We start from the raw sequence: 13,860 nt of genomic DNA, 5'->3' as shown, positions 1-13,860 counted from the left end.
ATGAAGTGGTGCACAGTGTGGAGACCTTTTTTTTTTCCATGTGCTGTACACAAAAGGATCCGAGGCAGGCCGAGGATTCTTTGAAGGGTTTTAGTCCAACCCAAATGTACGCCCGGTCCGCTTTTCATTCTCCCGATGGGCTCCAAACAAACACATGAAGGCAAAAATGGAACTTCTGACCAGCCAGAGGAGCACCAGATGGCACCGTGTTCTTTCTTGCACTGTATGTCTTTTATATTTAATACAGAGTAGCGAGTCAACTGTACAGTCGAACACGATAGGTTCTGGTTTACCAACCGCAAAAGAAATTTCTCAGAGAGGAAACAACTCTTTTCACCTGCACCCTCTAAAATGATTCAGATATTTACTCATATTTATTTGTCATTATGTTTTTTTGACAATAGTTGCAATTGCACAATTATTTTTAAATGATATTCTTAAACTGAAAAAAAAACATTTTTTTTATTCCTAACAATGCAATATAAAGAATTATTTTTGCTCCCCCCCAAAAAAACATGAAAACTTCAGACATTTATCAAGTAAATGCCTCAAAGCTTTATTTTATAATTTAAAAATCTTAATTAATTTGACACATATTTTCCAAATTATTTTTTTACAATTCAAGCCAAAATTATTTAAAATTAAATAAAACACACGCCGTAAAAAATGAATAAATAAAAATCCTACATTCAGTTCTTCCGGTGAGCTCGGAGCTTGAATATATGATCAGCAAATTCATATCAAAACAATAACCGTAATCTCAGGTGTGCGCATATGTAAATTTCTAAATATTGTCATCTAAATTGTAAATTATTCTTAGAAACACAAATATTCCACATTGTAATCACCTGGGAAAAAAGCGATTGAAATGAAATGCGTATAAAACATCGATAGAAGGTCATACGGTGCTTTAAAAATACGTCTTACGTGACATCTTATTTTTTCCAAAATATATCAAATACAAATGACAGCATATGAAGTGTGCGTCTGGCTGTCGTGATATAGTGCCCCAGTATAGCCTAACACTGAGCAGATGTTGCCGATGCATTCAAAGGCCACACGTGCAACGTACGCCTCGATGCAACGAGCAATTTCAACGCTGGAATTCGCACATTACACGCCGGGCTTCGTCCTGTTGCCGACCGGCGCACACGTCGCCGTTGTGAAGGTGGAGGTGGCAAATGAGGTGATGAAGTCATGCTGAGACTACTTGACTGTACGTGCGCACGTACAGTCAAGGACGTCACGTTTCACTTCATCGCGGAGGGAAAAGCATCCAAAAAAAAAATTGAGACTCATTCTTTGTTTACCTTGGAACAATTTGCTTTGCTTCCACCACTCCATTTGGAGACACATGTAAACTGCTGAAAGCAAATTTGAGGGGGAAAAAAAGCACAGGAAAAAAAAAAGAAGAAACAACAGCAGAGTGGAAATATGAAAAGAGAAACGCAATAGGCTTGCCAGAACTTTGCATATCGTCTGCAATCGATGCTCCAGGCATTGGAAAATTAGGAAATTGACCGCAATGATTTTTGGTTTTACGTCAGATTTATTTTGTGTGTGCGCGTGTGTGTCTCTTAACAACTCCAAACTAAATATTACGTACGCTCAAATATTAGGTACACATCTGGGCAAACTATTAAGAACAGCTTAGACCAAATTATTAGGTCCAAACATACAACATTTTTAGGAACACCAAAATGACTAAATTATTAAAGAGAAACAAAATCAAGATTTATTTAGCGTATTTTCTGAACTCTAGAGCGCCCCGAGTGGCGAAAGGAAAATCCACATAAAAGCTGCACTGTTGTATTAGCCGCTTGGTTCAAAATTGAGGAAAAAAGTAGCAGCCTATAGTCCGCAAAATATGATCATTGATCATTTGTCTTTATGAGGTGAAGCCAAAATATTAGGCACAACTGCGGCCCCGGTACACCTGATACCAAATTATTACATCATAAAAAAAAATCATTACAACTAGAAGAGAACAATTCATGAAAATACAATCAATACCATTGACGGCTAAAGACGTCAAAGATCTTTTTTTTTTTTTTTTTTTTTTTTTTTTTACTCGGCTGGCAGTGAATGAGTTAATATCATTTACTGTTCACTCTCCTCTCTATCTTCACTACATTTTCCTCGGCTGACACTAACAGCGTCACCACTGCTACTGGCAAGAACGCCCCACGCTTGTCGTTGTCGGTGACGCTTATTTGGTGTCTCCGTGAAAATGAAAAAAAAAAATACTTTGTTTGTTTGTTTTGCTGCCCTCTTTCTGACTCAAGTACAGTAAGAATGTGTCGTCCATTGCTACAGAAGCAACGGGCGTCTTGAACCAGTCATGATCGATTTAGCATTTTTGATTTGTTCTGAAGAAAGTGAATCAAAACTGAAACAATGTGTTTTTAGAAGATGCTTGCAAGGGGAAATCTGGAAGCCGCAAGCGATTGCCAGTTTTTTTTTTCCTAATGGCACGTCCACCAGGAAAACAATTACATGTGCAAACTTGAGCTCCGGCACACATAGGCGCTTGATGAAAAGGAGAATTGTTCCTCTCCTTTCTCCGGATGAGCTGCATCATCATCATCTTCATCCACTTCCTCCTTTGTTGTTGAGCTTTGAGCAGCTCGCGTGAACTCTTTTTAATTTCACGTGCCAAACTTCAAATGCCTTCCACACCCCGTTGCCCCAATTTTCTTTGTGCTAAATGAGCATCGTATATCAGCCGTGCCTCTGTTCTCCTTCCAGTGCTGCTTCTTCTTCTTCTTCCTCCTCTTTGAACCGCGCCGACGACGGATTAGCTCGCTTCAAATCAAAGATGCAATCATGTGATATGAATTTAGTGCTTCTGCACCAGAGTATTGATTAAAGACGGGGCGGATAAGTTTTTTCCCTTCCGTGAAGCAGAAACGAGCCCGCTGACTAACAAACAGAAGAAAGAAAAACAATAAATAAAATGCATATGGACGCCGGTCGTCATCTGACCTCAGTAGGGGTCGACTGTCTTCTCCGTTCGTAGAGCTCGACCGCCGCATCCTGAAAAATTTGGAATAGCGTTGTACAACAAAAAAATAGAACACTAATTTCCATCCAAATTTCCCCCCCACACTCTGGGCTCTGCTCCCACAAGTAGAAGTACACACTCCACCCCCTGGTTGCCATGGTAACAAAAGCCATCCTCGTCATTGGCCCAGCTGTAGACAGGGCGGGGTAGTTGATTGTCATTCTTGATCTTCGGGGTATTTTCACAAACGCTTTGTCACCGAGATCTTGTCAAGGCACGTGGGAATTGTTTGGAAAAAAAAAAAAAGCATAAAATGGACACTTGTTAAATAGTTTCAAATTGTCTCAGTTTGTCTTGCGTGACCTTTCAGTGTCGTGATTTACATTTTTATAATCTGGTCGACTAAGCATTATGTGATAGTCCACTGATTTGTATGTTATTGAGTTAAAAAAATATTTAGCTAAACCATATTTATGCATATTTATTTCATTTTTATTCATTTATCGCATTAGTTACGCTGATTGATTTATTTTAAGTTATCAAATGAAAGCATTTAAATATTATTGCATTAAAGAATTAGTTATTATTATTAAGTGATGATAGATAAGACGGTTTAAAAGGCGAGCATGAGTCATTTTATTATTTAAATTAATATTTCAAATAACATGTAGAAATTAGATGTTTTCATAAATATATTCATAAATTTAGGCTATCAGCAAAATGACTTATTTCCATACAAAAGTATTTCTATATTTATTTGATCTTAAAAATCAAAATAGCCTTTGAGCTGTTTCGTCATACGACAACACGTTGTTTCTGATATTCAGGTTTTGACTCTCAAGTTTGTGGCGTTTGCATGTTCGTTACTCCGGCTTGCCCCTACATTCCAAAGAAATGCCTGCTCGGTTCATTAGAGACTCTAAATTGTCCACAGGTGTGAAGGCGAGTGTGAATATTCCTTTTTTTTTACTTTAATGTATCCTGAGTTCGGGGGTAAGAGTGTTTCTTGATGTGCTAGCAACCACCACCAGCCCCCCCCCCCAAAAAAAAAATGTACAACGGGTGAGCAATGGCATAAAAAACTAACAAATGAGCTACAAGAGAACAACTTAATATATTTGTCCTCATGCTTTTTGTTATGTTGCATGATCTGGCGCGCCAACAACTGCTTGTAAGCAACTCGAGGCAAGGGCGATTCCTGACAGCGCCCCCTTGTGGTCGCAGCGTCTAGCAGTGCTTTGTCTTTGCTCTGAGCCAAGTCAGCGGTCTCTCGGGGGCCTCGGCAACAGCCTGGGGTTGCCTGCCGTGTTGCACCATCTCCGGTCAGCTGCGAAATGCTGCGGCTGACCCTTGACCCTCCAGTGGAAAGGCGCTGCAGAAAATGGAAGGTGGTTTCGCTTATCCCTTTTTTTTCAACGTGCTGTGTTACAGCGGAGGCCACTGCGGGTTCACCGTTGATGAAATCGAGTGTTTTAAAGGGCGTAAAAAAGGTTTTGAATGCAATCAAAGCGTTGATTCCCCCCCCTGGCTGCTTTAATGAGCCTAATACATGAATGTGTTGCGTCGTGTGCGCGTGTGAGCCAACACACGCAGTCGCCGGCTGATTGGCGATTGAGCGTTAAACGCTCTTGTTATCATAGCGCCTATTGTATTGTAGAAGTGACGCCAGACGCTTTTAATGTCACTCCTTCCACATGAGTCCGCGGGCATGGGATTCCGGGAGCACAATGGTGGTGATACGTGACCTTTTTAATATGGATGGGGGACATCTTGCGTGAATGTATGCATACCGCCGCTATTGCTCAATGTGAAATATTCACTCGTACAAGCCCCGTTATGGCTCGCGAGGAGAGAGCGTGATGGAGAAACTGATCTAGTTTGCACAGCCTCCCCAGCGACTGTGAGCTGGTTTGTCCTTGACTCCAGTGAAACCTTCAAATGGGAGAACATTGCCCCCTGCTGATGCCACAACACACGGGAGAAAATACCATGACACGGGGAAGAGCATTGATTTTTTTTTTTTTTTTTTATGGCGTTCAACTGGAGCCCAGGGTCCATCGCAAGGCACATATAGGCAAGCAAGCTCACTCACATTGACATCTATAGACAATTTAGTGAACAAAATCTGGACGCCGGACTACTCAGAGGAAAAAAAAAAAAAGATCTGATTGAGTTTAAATGTCTCCACCGAACAAAAATCCTTTGCGACATACATATAATCTCTAGAATTAAGACCCAAACTCGCCGCTTTAATTTATTTTCAATTTGTGTATTTTTTTAATTTATTACTGTATTTTCCGGACTGTAAACGTAATATTAATCAAAATGTCATGTTTCGACTCGTAGGCCTGTATAGAACATATTCTTGTGAAGATTTTTGGGGAGTTGACTTCCCCTTTAGTATACTTAATAAATATTAAGAGAAAATTAGATGCTGTTATATTTAATAAATCCAGGCCAACGCAAATAGACCTGACTGACATGATTTTTTTTTTTTCACAGTCTAGCATAATCCTTTCAACCATATCATTTCTCCAATAGTAAATCCCAAATTTGATCTTAGGTCAAGTCATTCATGACAAACAAATGTTTTTATTATCATTTATTATTTCATCTGCATGTATTAATCCACAATTTTAATAGAGTTAAACAAATTGTCCAAAAACCCTTTGAATCATGAATCATTTCTCTGCGATAAAGCCTCACGTTTACATCTTAAGTTAACTGGACAAGCCTTACAAACTATACTAATATCCAGTAATATACTGTACAAAATATTATATATATTATATAAATATATTTACAATTTTTGGGGGTAATTTTCTTTCAGTGTGACAGTCATAAAAACATACCTTTCTCCAAAGCAGCGTGCAACAAAATAGATCTCGACGAGGTGAATGAGAGATAAATTGCCTGGCGAGAGAAAGAAAAAAAACATTTGCATTCCGATCGCAGCCTCGGCTTCCGATTGATGATAATCTGTATTCACAAAATCCTCCGTGTCAGACCAAAGCATTCAATTAGCAGACAATTTCCATTCCAGTTCAATGCATGGTTGTTTAGATTGTGAGCAAAGCACAACACGTGTTGTTCTTCTGTTCTAATCATATTCAACGACGTGACATCAGGCCTTGTGACCCCGGAGTTAAAAAAAATAAATAAATAATGTGATGAGATGAAGCACCGGCAGTTCTTTCATTCACGGGCCTCACGCTGGCAAGGATATGTTCGAATCACAGCGGGATGCTTGTCCCCCTCGCCGGGCGTTCCGAAGCTGATTGAATTTTGTCCTCCTATAATCTTCAAAACAATAACCAACACCCCGCCCCACCCTGCCTAATTTTGTGCAGCAGAACCGACACATTAGTGCTGCTCAGCTATGATATTATTAGCTCTCTGTGGGCACCATGTTATTATTATGTGAGGATTTTTTTTTTTTGGGCGTCATAAAGCATCAGCAGTTGGGTCATGTCTCAAACTGAGATGCTCAGGAGCATTCAGTGGCTATTGTGTTGAATTTCAAACAGGGCGACTATTGTTAGTAATTCACTGCAGGAGTGTTGGAGGGGAGGGGCAGGGGTGGCGGCAGCAGGGGTTAAAAAGGAATATAGTTTTCCTCCGCAGAAAGCAGGTCAGCTGGTGTGGAATTTCCATGAAAAAGAGCGAAAGGCCAGTGGACTCTCGCCTTCACTCAGCCCAAGAGTCTTGCTGGGGATGACCTGCTGCAGACAGCCACATGGCAGCAAAAGTCAATATTTACACAATATAGAGCATTCAGGATCTATAAAAGTTGCGGAGTGTGTTTGCCTTCCAAATCGTCACGCTGATAACATAATAACAAATAATAACTCTTTTTTTTTCAGTCTGATTTTTGCATTGTCCAGTGCAGATATTGCAAAAAATGCATGTCTCAAATAGTCAACATTGGTCCCACTGGCAAAAAAAAAAAGTTGGGCAGTTACGTGAGCGTGACGAAATGCTGCATGGGGGTGGGCGGGACTAGAAAGAGAAACAGGAAGTTGGAGTCTAATCAGTCCACCAATCACCTTTCATGTAACTGGAACGTCGCATCTAAACAATATACGCTACATGCAGCGAGGCCGACCGACACCTCGAAACACCCGCAGCAAATTAGAGTTTTGACGTTTAATATGGCGTTTCTATTATTTTTCATCATTGCTCGTCACAGGCGCGAGTCACTTTGAATCACGACCTTAGCCATTTGTAGTTGCGCTCCCTGGCGTTAGCAAGGTGTCACATGTAGCCGAGTTAGCCATCCGCTGGATTTTCTTTTACGGGCGCTAGCTTTTCAAGTTCAAGTTAATTGAAGTGGGGGTTTTAATAAAAAAAATATCGTTCTGTTACTCGGTTAGTTATAATCACTCGGTAGTCGTCTGACAGAAAGTAACCGGCGTCGTCCGGTGTGTTTATTTCCCTAGGCTTCTTTATGTACTTGAAACGCTGGCGTTAGCTTAGCTTCAACCGCTAGTCAGCCAGCAAGCTGGACAAAACGTTGGATTTAGTAGGCTTTAAATCGAGCGCGGCGGGCTCGCTGACTCCTCAGAAGAAAATGAAGAAGAGGAAGGAGCTTAACGCCCTCATCGGACTCGGGGACAGCAAGAGAAAGAAGGCGAAGAAGTGCTCCGGACACCGGCTTCTCCGAACCGAGCCGCCGGATTCCGAATCGGACTCCAGCTCAGATGACGACGAGTTCAACGGCATGAGCAGCGGAGCGAGCTTTGGCAAGTGAGTGCTCACTTAAAATGATGTTTGTAGCATGCAACCTTGGAATCAACAATAATTCTGGACTACACGAACGCCTTGCAATAGAACTTTGCGTAAAAACAATATCGCAATAGTCACCATCATATAAGTATGTGACAGCAGTCAAATAAAATAATTTATAACGAAGCAAACTGAGAATTAAGTGGGATTTAAAGGACATCTTTATCTTTTTATTATTGCAAGAAAAAATATTTGGTAGTGCTCTGAATTAATATGTGACACATTTTACAAGAGTAAAATGGTCATTTTAAGGAGTGATTATATAGAATCTTTCAAGTTCCCAGATGCAAAAGGGGAGAATCCCTCAAATCAGAGATTAATAATTTACTTTAAGGCCTTATAACAGAGCCCAACAGGGGCATAATATTATGATAACCAAGTTATAATATCAGAAATATTTATATATTTATTTCTTTTGAAGAATTAAGTCGTACTGTAACAAGAAAAAAAATCTAAGTTGTGTGAATGATTTGTAATTTTGTTTCTTAACATTTCGTTATTTTGCATGCTAAATCAAAACTTTTGTGAGAATCGAATTTTAATATTGTAAACAAGTAATAGCCGAGTAAATGAAAATGTGTACAATTTTACGAGGAGTCTGACTTTATGACAATTAAAAATGTATACATGAGTAAAGGGTCAATTTTATGAGGAACACATCTACAATAATACAAAATTTATTAATAAAGTTTCATGAGTAATATTCTTTATATGCAAGACAAGCTTTTAAGAAGTCTGAGATGAAAGTGGAAGATTGCGGTGTGAATCTGAATTTTGCTAAATTAGGCGTTATATTTGACAATTAAATGTTGATGATTTGAGAAATAAATGTCAGACCAATTCTTAATTAAAAAAAAAGCAATTGATTTTTTTAAATATTACAAGAAACAAGTAGCATTACAAGAGGAAAGAGTGTCTAGTCCAAGAATAAAGGTGAGAGATGGCTCGAATACTTTGTAGTTGATGGATCCTCGAACATGTAATGAAAACGTACAATCCCCGTGGCGTAACAAACCTCTGACAAAATCTTTTGCCATGAATAATTCAAGAAGCGTTGCAACGTGTCTAATGCTGCCGCTTTTGTCTGCTTCCAGGCGAAGTTACAGTCAATGCTGCTCTGTGTGCTACCCTTTGTTTCTCTTCATCATCCTCGCCGCCTGTGTCATGGCTTGCGCTGGACTCATATGGATGCAGATGGCCTTGAAGGAAGACCTGGACTCCATGAAGGAACATCTGCACAGCGGTAAAAGCCGCTGTCATCCAGATGTTGTTGTGTTAACTTTGAACTCCTTCAACATTGCTGTGATTGATTTTTTAATATTTTTTTTCCCCCCCAGTGGAATCCGGCCAAAAGGCATCGTCAAGTGAAATACCAAAACTAAGCGAGGACCTGAAAAATAAGGACAAGAAGCTTGATGACATTGAGAATGGGGACAAAGGGTTGGGCAAACTCTGGTTCAACCTCACCAACATCAATCGAAAGGTTCGTTGTCATCTTAAAATCGTCCAACTCGATGGGAGGAGACTTGCGCACACACTGATTTTCGTTTTTTTTTTTTGTTTGTTTTTTTCTGCAAGATGAATATAATTCCCCAGCCCTTGTAATGAAATGAAAGTGACAGCAATATGAATTTGTATGGTAGTACTAGTCTCTTTATTTATTTATTTATTTTTAATTGTCATTGTCCTCGTGCAGATCACTTTGCTGGACTCTGCTGTAAACCACTTAAAGGCCAATTTGAAATCAGCCTCAGATTTAATCAGCCTGCCCACTACAGTGGAAGAACTTCAAAAGGTAAACAAAAAACAAGTATTTTTTTTTTTTTTTTAATTTATCTTACTGATTTTTTTTTTTGTTTCAATTTCAGAGCGTGGCTACGATCGGTAGCACGTTAACAAGTGTTCAGCACGACGTGAAGACGATGCAGACCGCGCTCGAAACGCAGAAGAATTCGAACGACGAGCTCAAGGCAACAACGGTAATTTCATTTTGTCGCCTGGAGTGGAGCTCTAGAGATTTCACCGCTGTCCCTAATGAATTGTCTGGTGATCTTATTTCCTTGACGTCACAGCGGAATGCGACTCTATTTGAAACTTGAGATAAAATGGATGCCACCACATGCCGAACTAAAAGTCAGAAGAATCATGTGATTTGTCCCAGCCAATTAGCAAGGAAAGGACAGCAAACTTAATCATACCAGTATAGCAAAAAAAAAAAAAGAGAACATTTTATGAGTAATTGAATGTGTTGCAATTTTAAAAATGACATATTAAAATGTCATCATTTTATGATAGTTCTTGGACTATTTTACTATAAAAAGATCAGATACAAATTTCTGGCCACGACGGAACTATTTCCACACAAAGAAACGTGTGATTTCATTGTAATAAATATTATGAGCGAAGGATTTTATGAGTGTGGTGGTGTAACTGCACCATGCGAAGCATTCTGCTCTATTTGTCAGTCCTCAGCTGTTGCAGCTGTTATCCTCCTTCTGCCTATTAATCTTTTAATAACGAGGCCTTGCACGAGTCCGACTTGCCAGCAGATTGACTTTGCCGTGGCTGCGCTCCAAAGCGAAGGCTGACGACGTTTATTGATGTGTTACAGTATTCTTACGCAACATACGTGATGTGCGTTTGCATTGCAGAAGACACCAGGTTAAGACCGGGCTCGTTTCTCTGCGCCATCGCGCTTGCGTTTTCATGAATAATACATGGGACAAGTGCCCAGCCGTCTATTTTGGGAGCTTACTTTCTGAGTAAAAAATTAGGTCAAACATTTGAGAAAAATCCAAAATGTGCCCACGAAAAGATGATGAAAACACATTTTGTACAACGGCCTCAATCGTGACGATGTGTTTAGTGGTTTGACGTGCCTCGTAAATAACTAATGACATTGGGGAGTGTGAGATGTTATTTTTATTATTTTTTTTTATTTATTTATTATTTTAAATAAAAGTCACTTGGCAGCTAACATGATGTAAAGCAGAGTTGGAATGTCACATTGGAGTGTTAACGCTTTCGGGAAGATGCTGCCCTAGTTTTACGTTGATCTTTTGAAGTTTCTTTTCTGGCGAAATTTCTTTGGCAAAATTCTAAAAACGTTGTAGATTCCTCCCTCCAAGCTGAGCTCTAGACCTGAATTAGATATGTGGTTCCTTCTCGAGCCATTCTCTGAACCTCTTTTAGCTACCCCTTGTATCAGTGATGGGCAAACTACGGCCCGGGGGCCACATGCGGCCCGTTAAATGTTTTAATCCGGTCCGCCAAACCTGAGCAAATTAAATGAATAAACATTGTTAGTTTTATTTTCTCTGTAATTCTGATGTGTGCCCACTAGGAGGTGCACTCTAAGACCGATATTTTGATGTAATGCTTTTGTTCATTTTCATTTCAAATTAAAACCTGTTTTTGAGATATACTATACGTATTTTTTTTCTCCAATGAGGTGAGGTTACCAAAACACTCCATCCATCTGCTCCATTGAGGCCAAAATGTTTGGCCACCCCTGCTAAGGCAACAATGTGTGTGTGTGTGCGATTGTTCGCCCAGGACTTAAGCGACCTGAGGAAAGCCGTGAGCGAGGCCAACCAGACGGAGGCCAAACACCACACGTGGAGCGATGAGCAGATCCGCATTCTCCTATCGACTGTCGCCGAGCTCCAGAGCCGAGTATCGTCTTTGGAGAACGGTCCCAAACAAAACGTCAGCTTTTTTTTCGTTGGCTTTGTGACATTTGTTCATGCTGACCGTCATGTTACCTAATGTGGATTTTGTTTTGAATTATGAATTTTGAAGTTATTTTTTGCCCCCTCATGTCTCCAGTTGAAAGACGCTGAATTTCAGCCACTCAACAGCAGCGGGCCGCAAACAATCGAGAAGATGAGCGAGAGGCACATAACCAAAACGTCATCACCAGGTGCTGCGTTGTCAATGTACGATCGACCTGCTTCCTGCTTTTTACCTGAGTTACTCTATTTTTATTTTATTTATTTTTTGATAGACAACTCCACAATAAGTCCTGGCCCACAGACGAGCAGACGCCCACGCTTCCTCACCCCAAACCGCTCCAAGAGAAATACCGACATCAAATGCCAAAAGAGGCGCTTGCTTCCTGGAGTCACCTTGAAAGGTGCGTACAATAAGAAGCGAGGGAGGCCACGATTAGTCGACTAGACACGGTTACGCCGCCAATCCAAATCGTCTCCAACTCAATCCACGTAGTCGTTCATCAAAGTGAGACTTTTTTTTTCCCTCTCAAAACTGCCCCGAGCTGTAATCCGGCCGGCCACGTAGCTCGAATGGTTTTCGAGCATATAGTTTGCTTCCCGGTAACACGACGGTGATGCTTGAGCATCCGAAAAGGGAGCACATGGCTTGTTGCATTTTTCTTGACAGTCGTCTCGGTAAACTGTTTGCCTAATTTGCTGCTAATATTAGCATCAGCATTAGTGAGCTACAGCTGTAAATGTTGGATTTTTTTATTTATTAAAATGTTGTTTTTTTTTTTATTAAAAAAAAAAACTCCCGAAAAATTGCAGTACCTGTTGTTGTGCACCAGGTCTGAAAGAGATCTTCACGGATGTCAATGGCGATCCAGCGAGCCTGACGTACAAAGAGCTTTGGGAGAAACTGGGTCCGTTTGCTCCGAAAGCTCACGCGCTGAGGTGCTTCGACAGCGACGGCGACAACAGGTACTCCCTGACGGAGCTGAGAGCCGCTTTTGGGGTGTGAGCGAGCGAGCCACGGACTGCAGTGAACTGTATTGAAGGAAGCCCAACGGGAACTGCCGTACGCTCTCTGGAATTGCTGCAACTTTTTTGTGTGTGTGAAATGATCGTCTTCTTTCACTTCTGTCCGATATCCAGCTCCTGCTCCACAACTTGAGCTCGAATCCACTCAGCTACAGAATGTTCGCCTACTTCTAGGTGTCATTCTCCACTGACCACAGCACAGCATTCAGTCGCTGAGATTTTTGGGGATGAAAATGCCCCACAAACCCCCTTTGCGCTCTCCCTCGGTACGAGTGTGAAATGTATTTATAGACTTTTATGAATGTCTACAAACTTGACTACTAAAAGCAGATTCTTCCAACCTGTTCCCGTTTTTAGCCACTTTCCTATCTTAACTGAGAAGATTGAGCTTCACCAGTCAGTTAATATATTTAATGTATCCGAATAGATAAGCATATTTTTTCCTCATTTTCTTTCTGGATTTTTTTTTTTGTTTTGTTTTCATTAAACACGATTTGAAGGGCTATGTTCACTTGGCAACACTAAGAATTTATGTAGCAATAATAAAAGAGGCTTATTAGCATGCAGTAGAGCAGGGGTGGGCAACAACCTAAAGCACGCGGGCCCAAAAACTCATTACCACGGAATGCTCAGAATATATGATCGTGAACATTTCTTTGATCGTTGTACAATATTTATTAAATATGGTCCACGAATGTCTTTATAAAATAGAATCAAGGCCCCCCACCCCTGAGGTAGATGCACCAAGCTCATTGTGTAACAGGTAGTTCAAGCACTGACATTTGTTTAAAAATAATCATTTTATGGGCGCGTAATGATGTCTTTACGGAATTGTCTCTAAAATGGCCTCTGTTTCAAAAAAAAATTCTCATTTCATTTTGTTCAGGGTGTTGGATGACTTATTTTACAATTTTGAGCTCAAAATGTGTATATTTTAAGTTGTACTTTCCAAGTTGATTATTATGTAATGTACATTTATTTATGACAAAGCTATAATTGTCTACCACACTGAAGTAGTTTGAGACAATTTGCTGGGAATGCAATGGCCTGGGCCACCACAAAAGTTTTGGTGTTGATCAGGAGTGGGGGAGCAGTCAGCCTACGACACGCTAACCCACAAATGCTCACAACAAACATTTGTTTGATCATAGTTTTCATTGATCAAGTATGGCCTGTGGAGGACTGCTTCCCCATTCCTGAGCAAAATGCTGCTATGAGATTTTATTGGTGTTTTTGTGTGTGAGCGTCAATGAATAAATAGTTAAAAGATTGCATGAATGTGGTCTTTGATTTGAAAGAGGATTTACTCCTTTT

General features: G+C 40.4%; 1 protein-coding gene across 2 annotated transcripts; it reads left to right on the top strand.

The window, feature by feature from the left end:
* Positions 1 to 7,043: 7,043 nt before the first annotated feature.
* On the top strand, positions 7,044 to 13,816 carry efcab14 (EF-hand calcium binding domain 14). Of its 2 annotated transcripts, none has more exons than XM_088310851.1 (9): positions 7,044 to 7,750; positions 8,884 to 9,032; positions 9,127 to 9,272; positions 9,486 to 9,584; positions 9,658 to 9,768; positions 11,345 to 11,497; positions 11,618 to 11,711; positions 11,796 to 11,924; positions 12,354 to 13,816. In XM_088310851.1, exons 1-9 carry the CDS (start codon positions 7,575 to 7,577, stop codon positions 12,524 to 12,526), a joined length of 1,230 nt encoding a protein of 409 aa, XP_088166977.1. In that variant the 5' UTR covers positions 7,044 to 7,574; the 3' UTR covers positions 12,527 to 13,816. The 2 variants fall into 2 exon arrangements, with proteins under 2 accessions (XP_088166977.1, XP_088166976.1); XM_088310850.1 differs by having other exon boundaries at positions 11,618 to 11,727.
* Positions 13,817 to 13,860: the final 44 nt, after the last annotated feature.

The sequence above is a fragment of the Idiotropiscis lumnitzeri genome, chromosome 12 (assembly GCF_059441095.1).
Source record: "Idiotropiscis lumnitzeri isolate Australia: NSW breed Sydney's pygmy pipehorse chromosome 12, RoL_Ilum_1.0, whole genome shotgun sequence".
Lineage (NCBI taxonomy): Eukaryota > Metazoa > Chordata > Actinopteri > Syngnathiformes > Syngnathidae > Idiotropiscis > Idiotropiscis lumnitzeri.
This window is presented reverse-complemented; position numbering and strand designations above follow the sequence as displayed.

What these genes read in the sequence shown, in the direction of transcription:
- efcab14 (XM_088310850.1), top strand. Translation starts at nt 7,575, where the DNA reads ATGAAGAAGAGGAAGGAGCTTAACGCCCTCATCGGACTCGGGGACAGC. An exon ending in TCACCAACATCAATCGAAAG is followed by an intron (nt 9,273 to 9,485) that starts GTTCGTTGTCAT and finishes GTCCTCGTGCAG; the next exon opens with ATCACTTTGCTGGACTCTGC. An exon ending in CCAGGTGCTGCGTTGTCAAT is followed by an intron (nt 11,728 to 11,795) that starts GTACGATCGACC and finishes ATTTTTTGATAG; the next exon opens with ACAACTCCACAATAAGTCCT.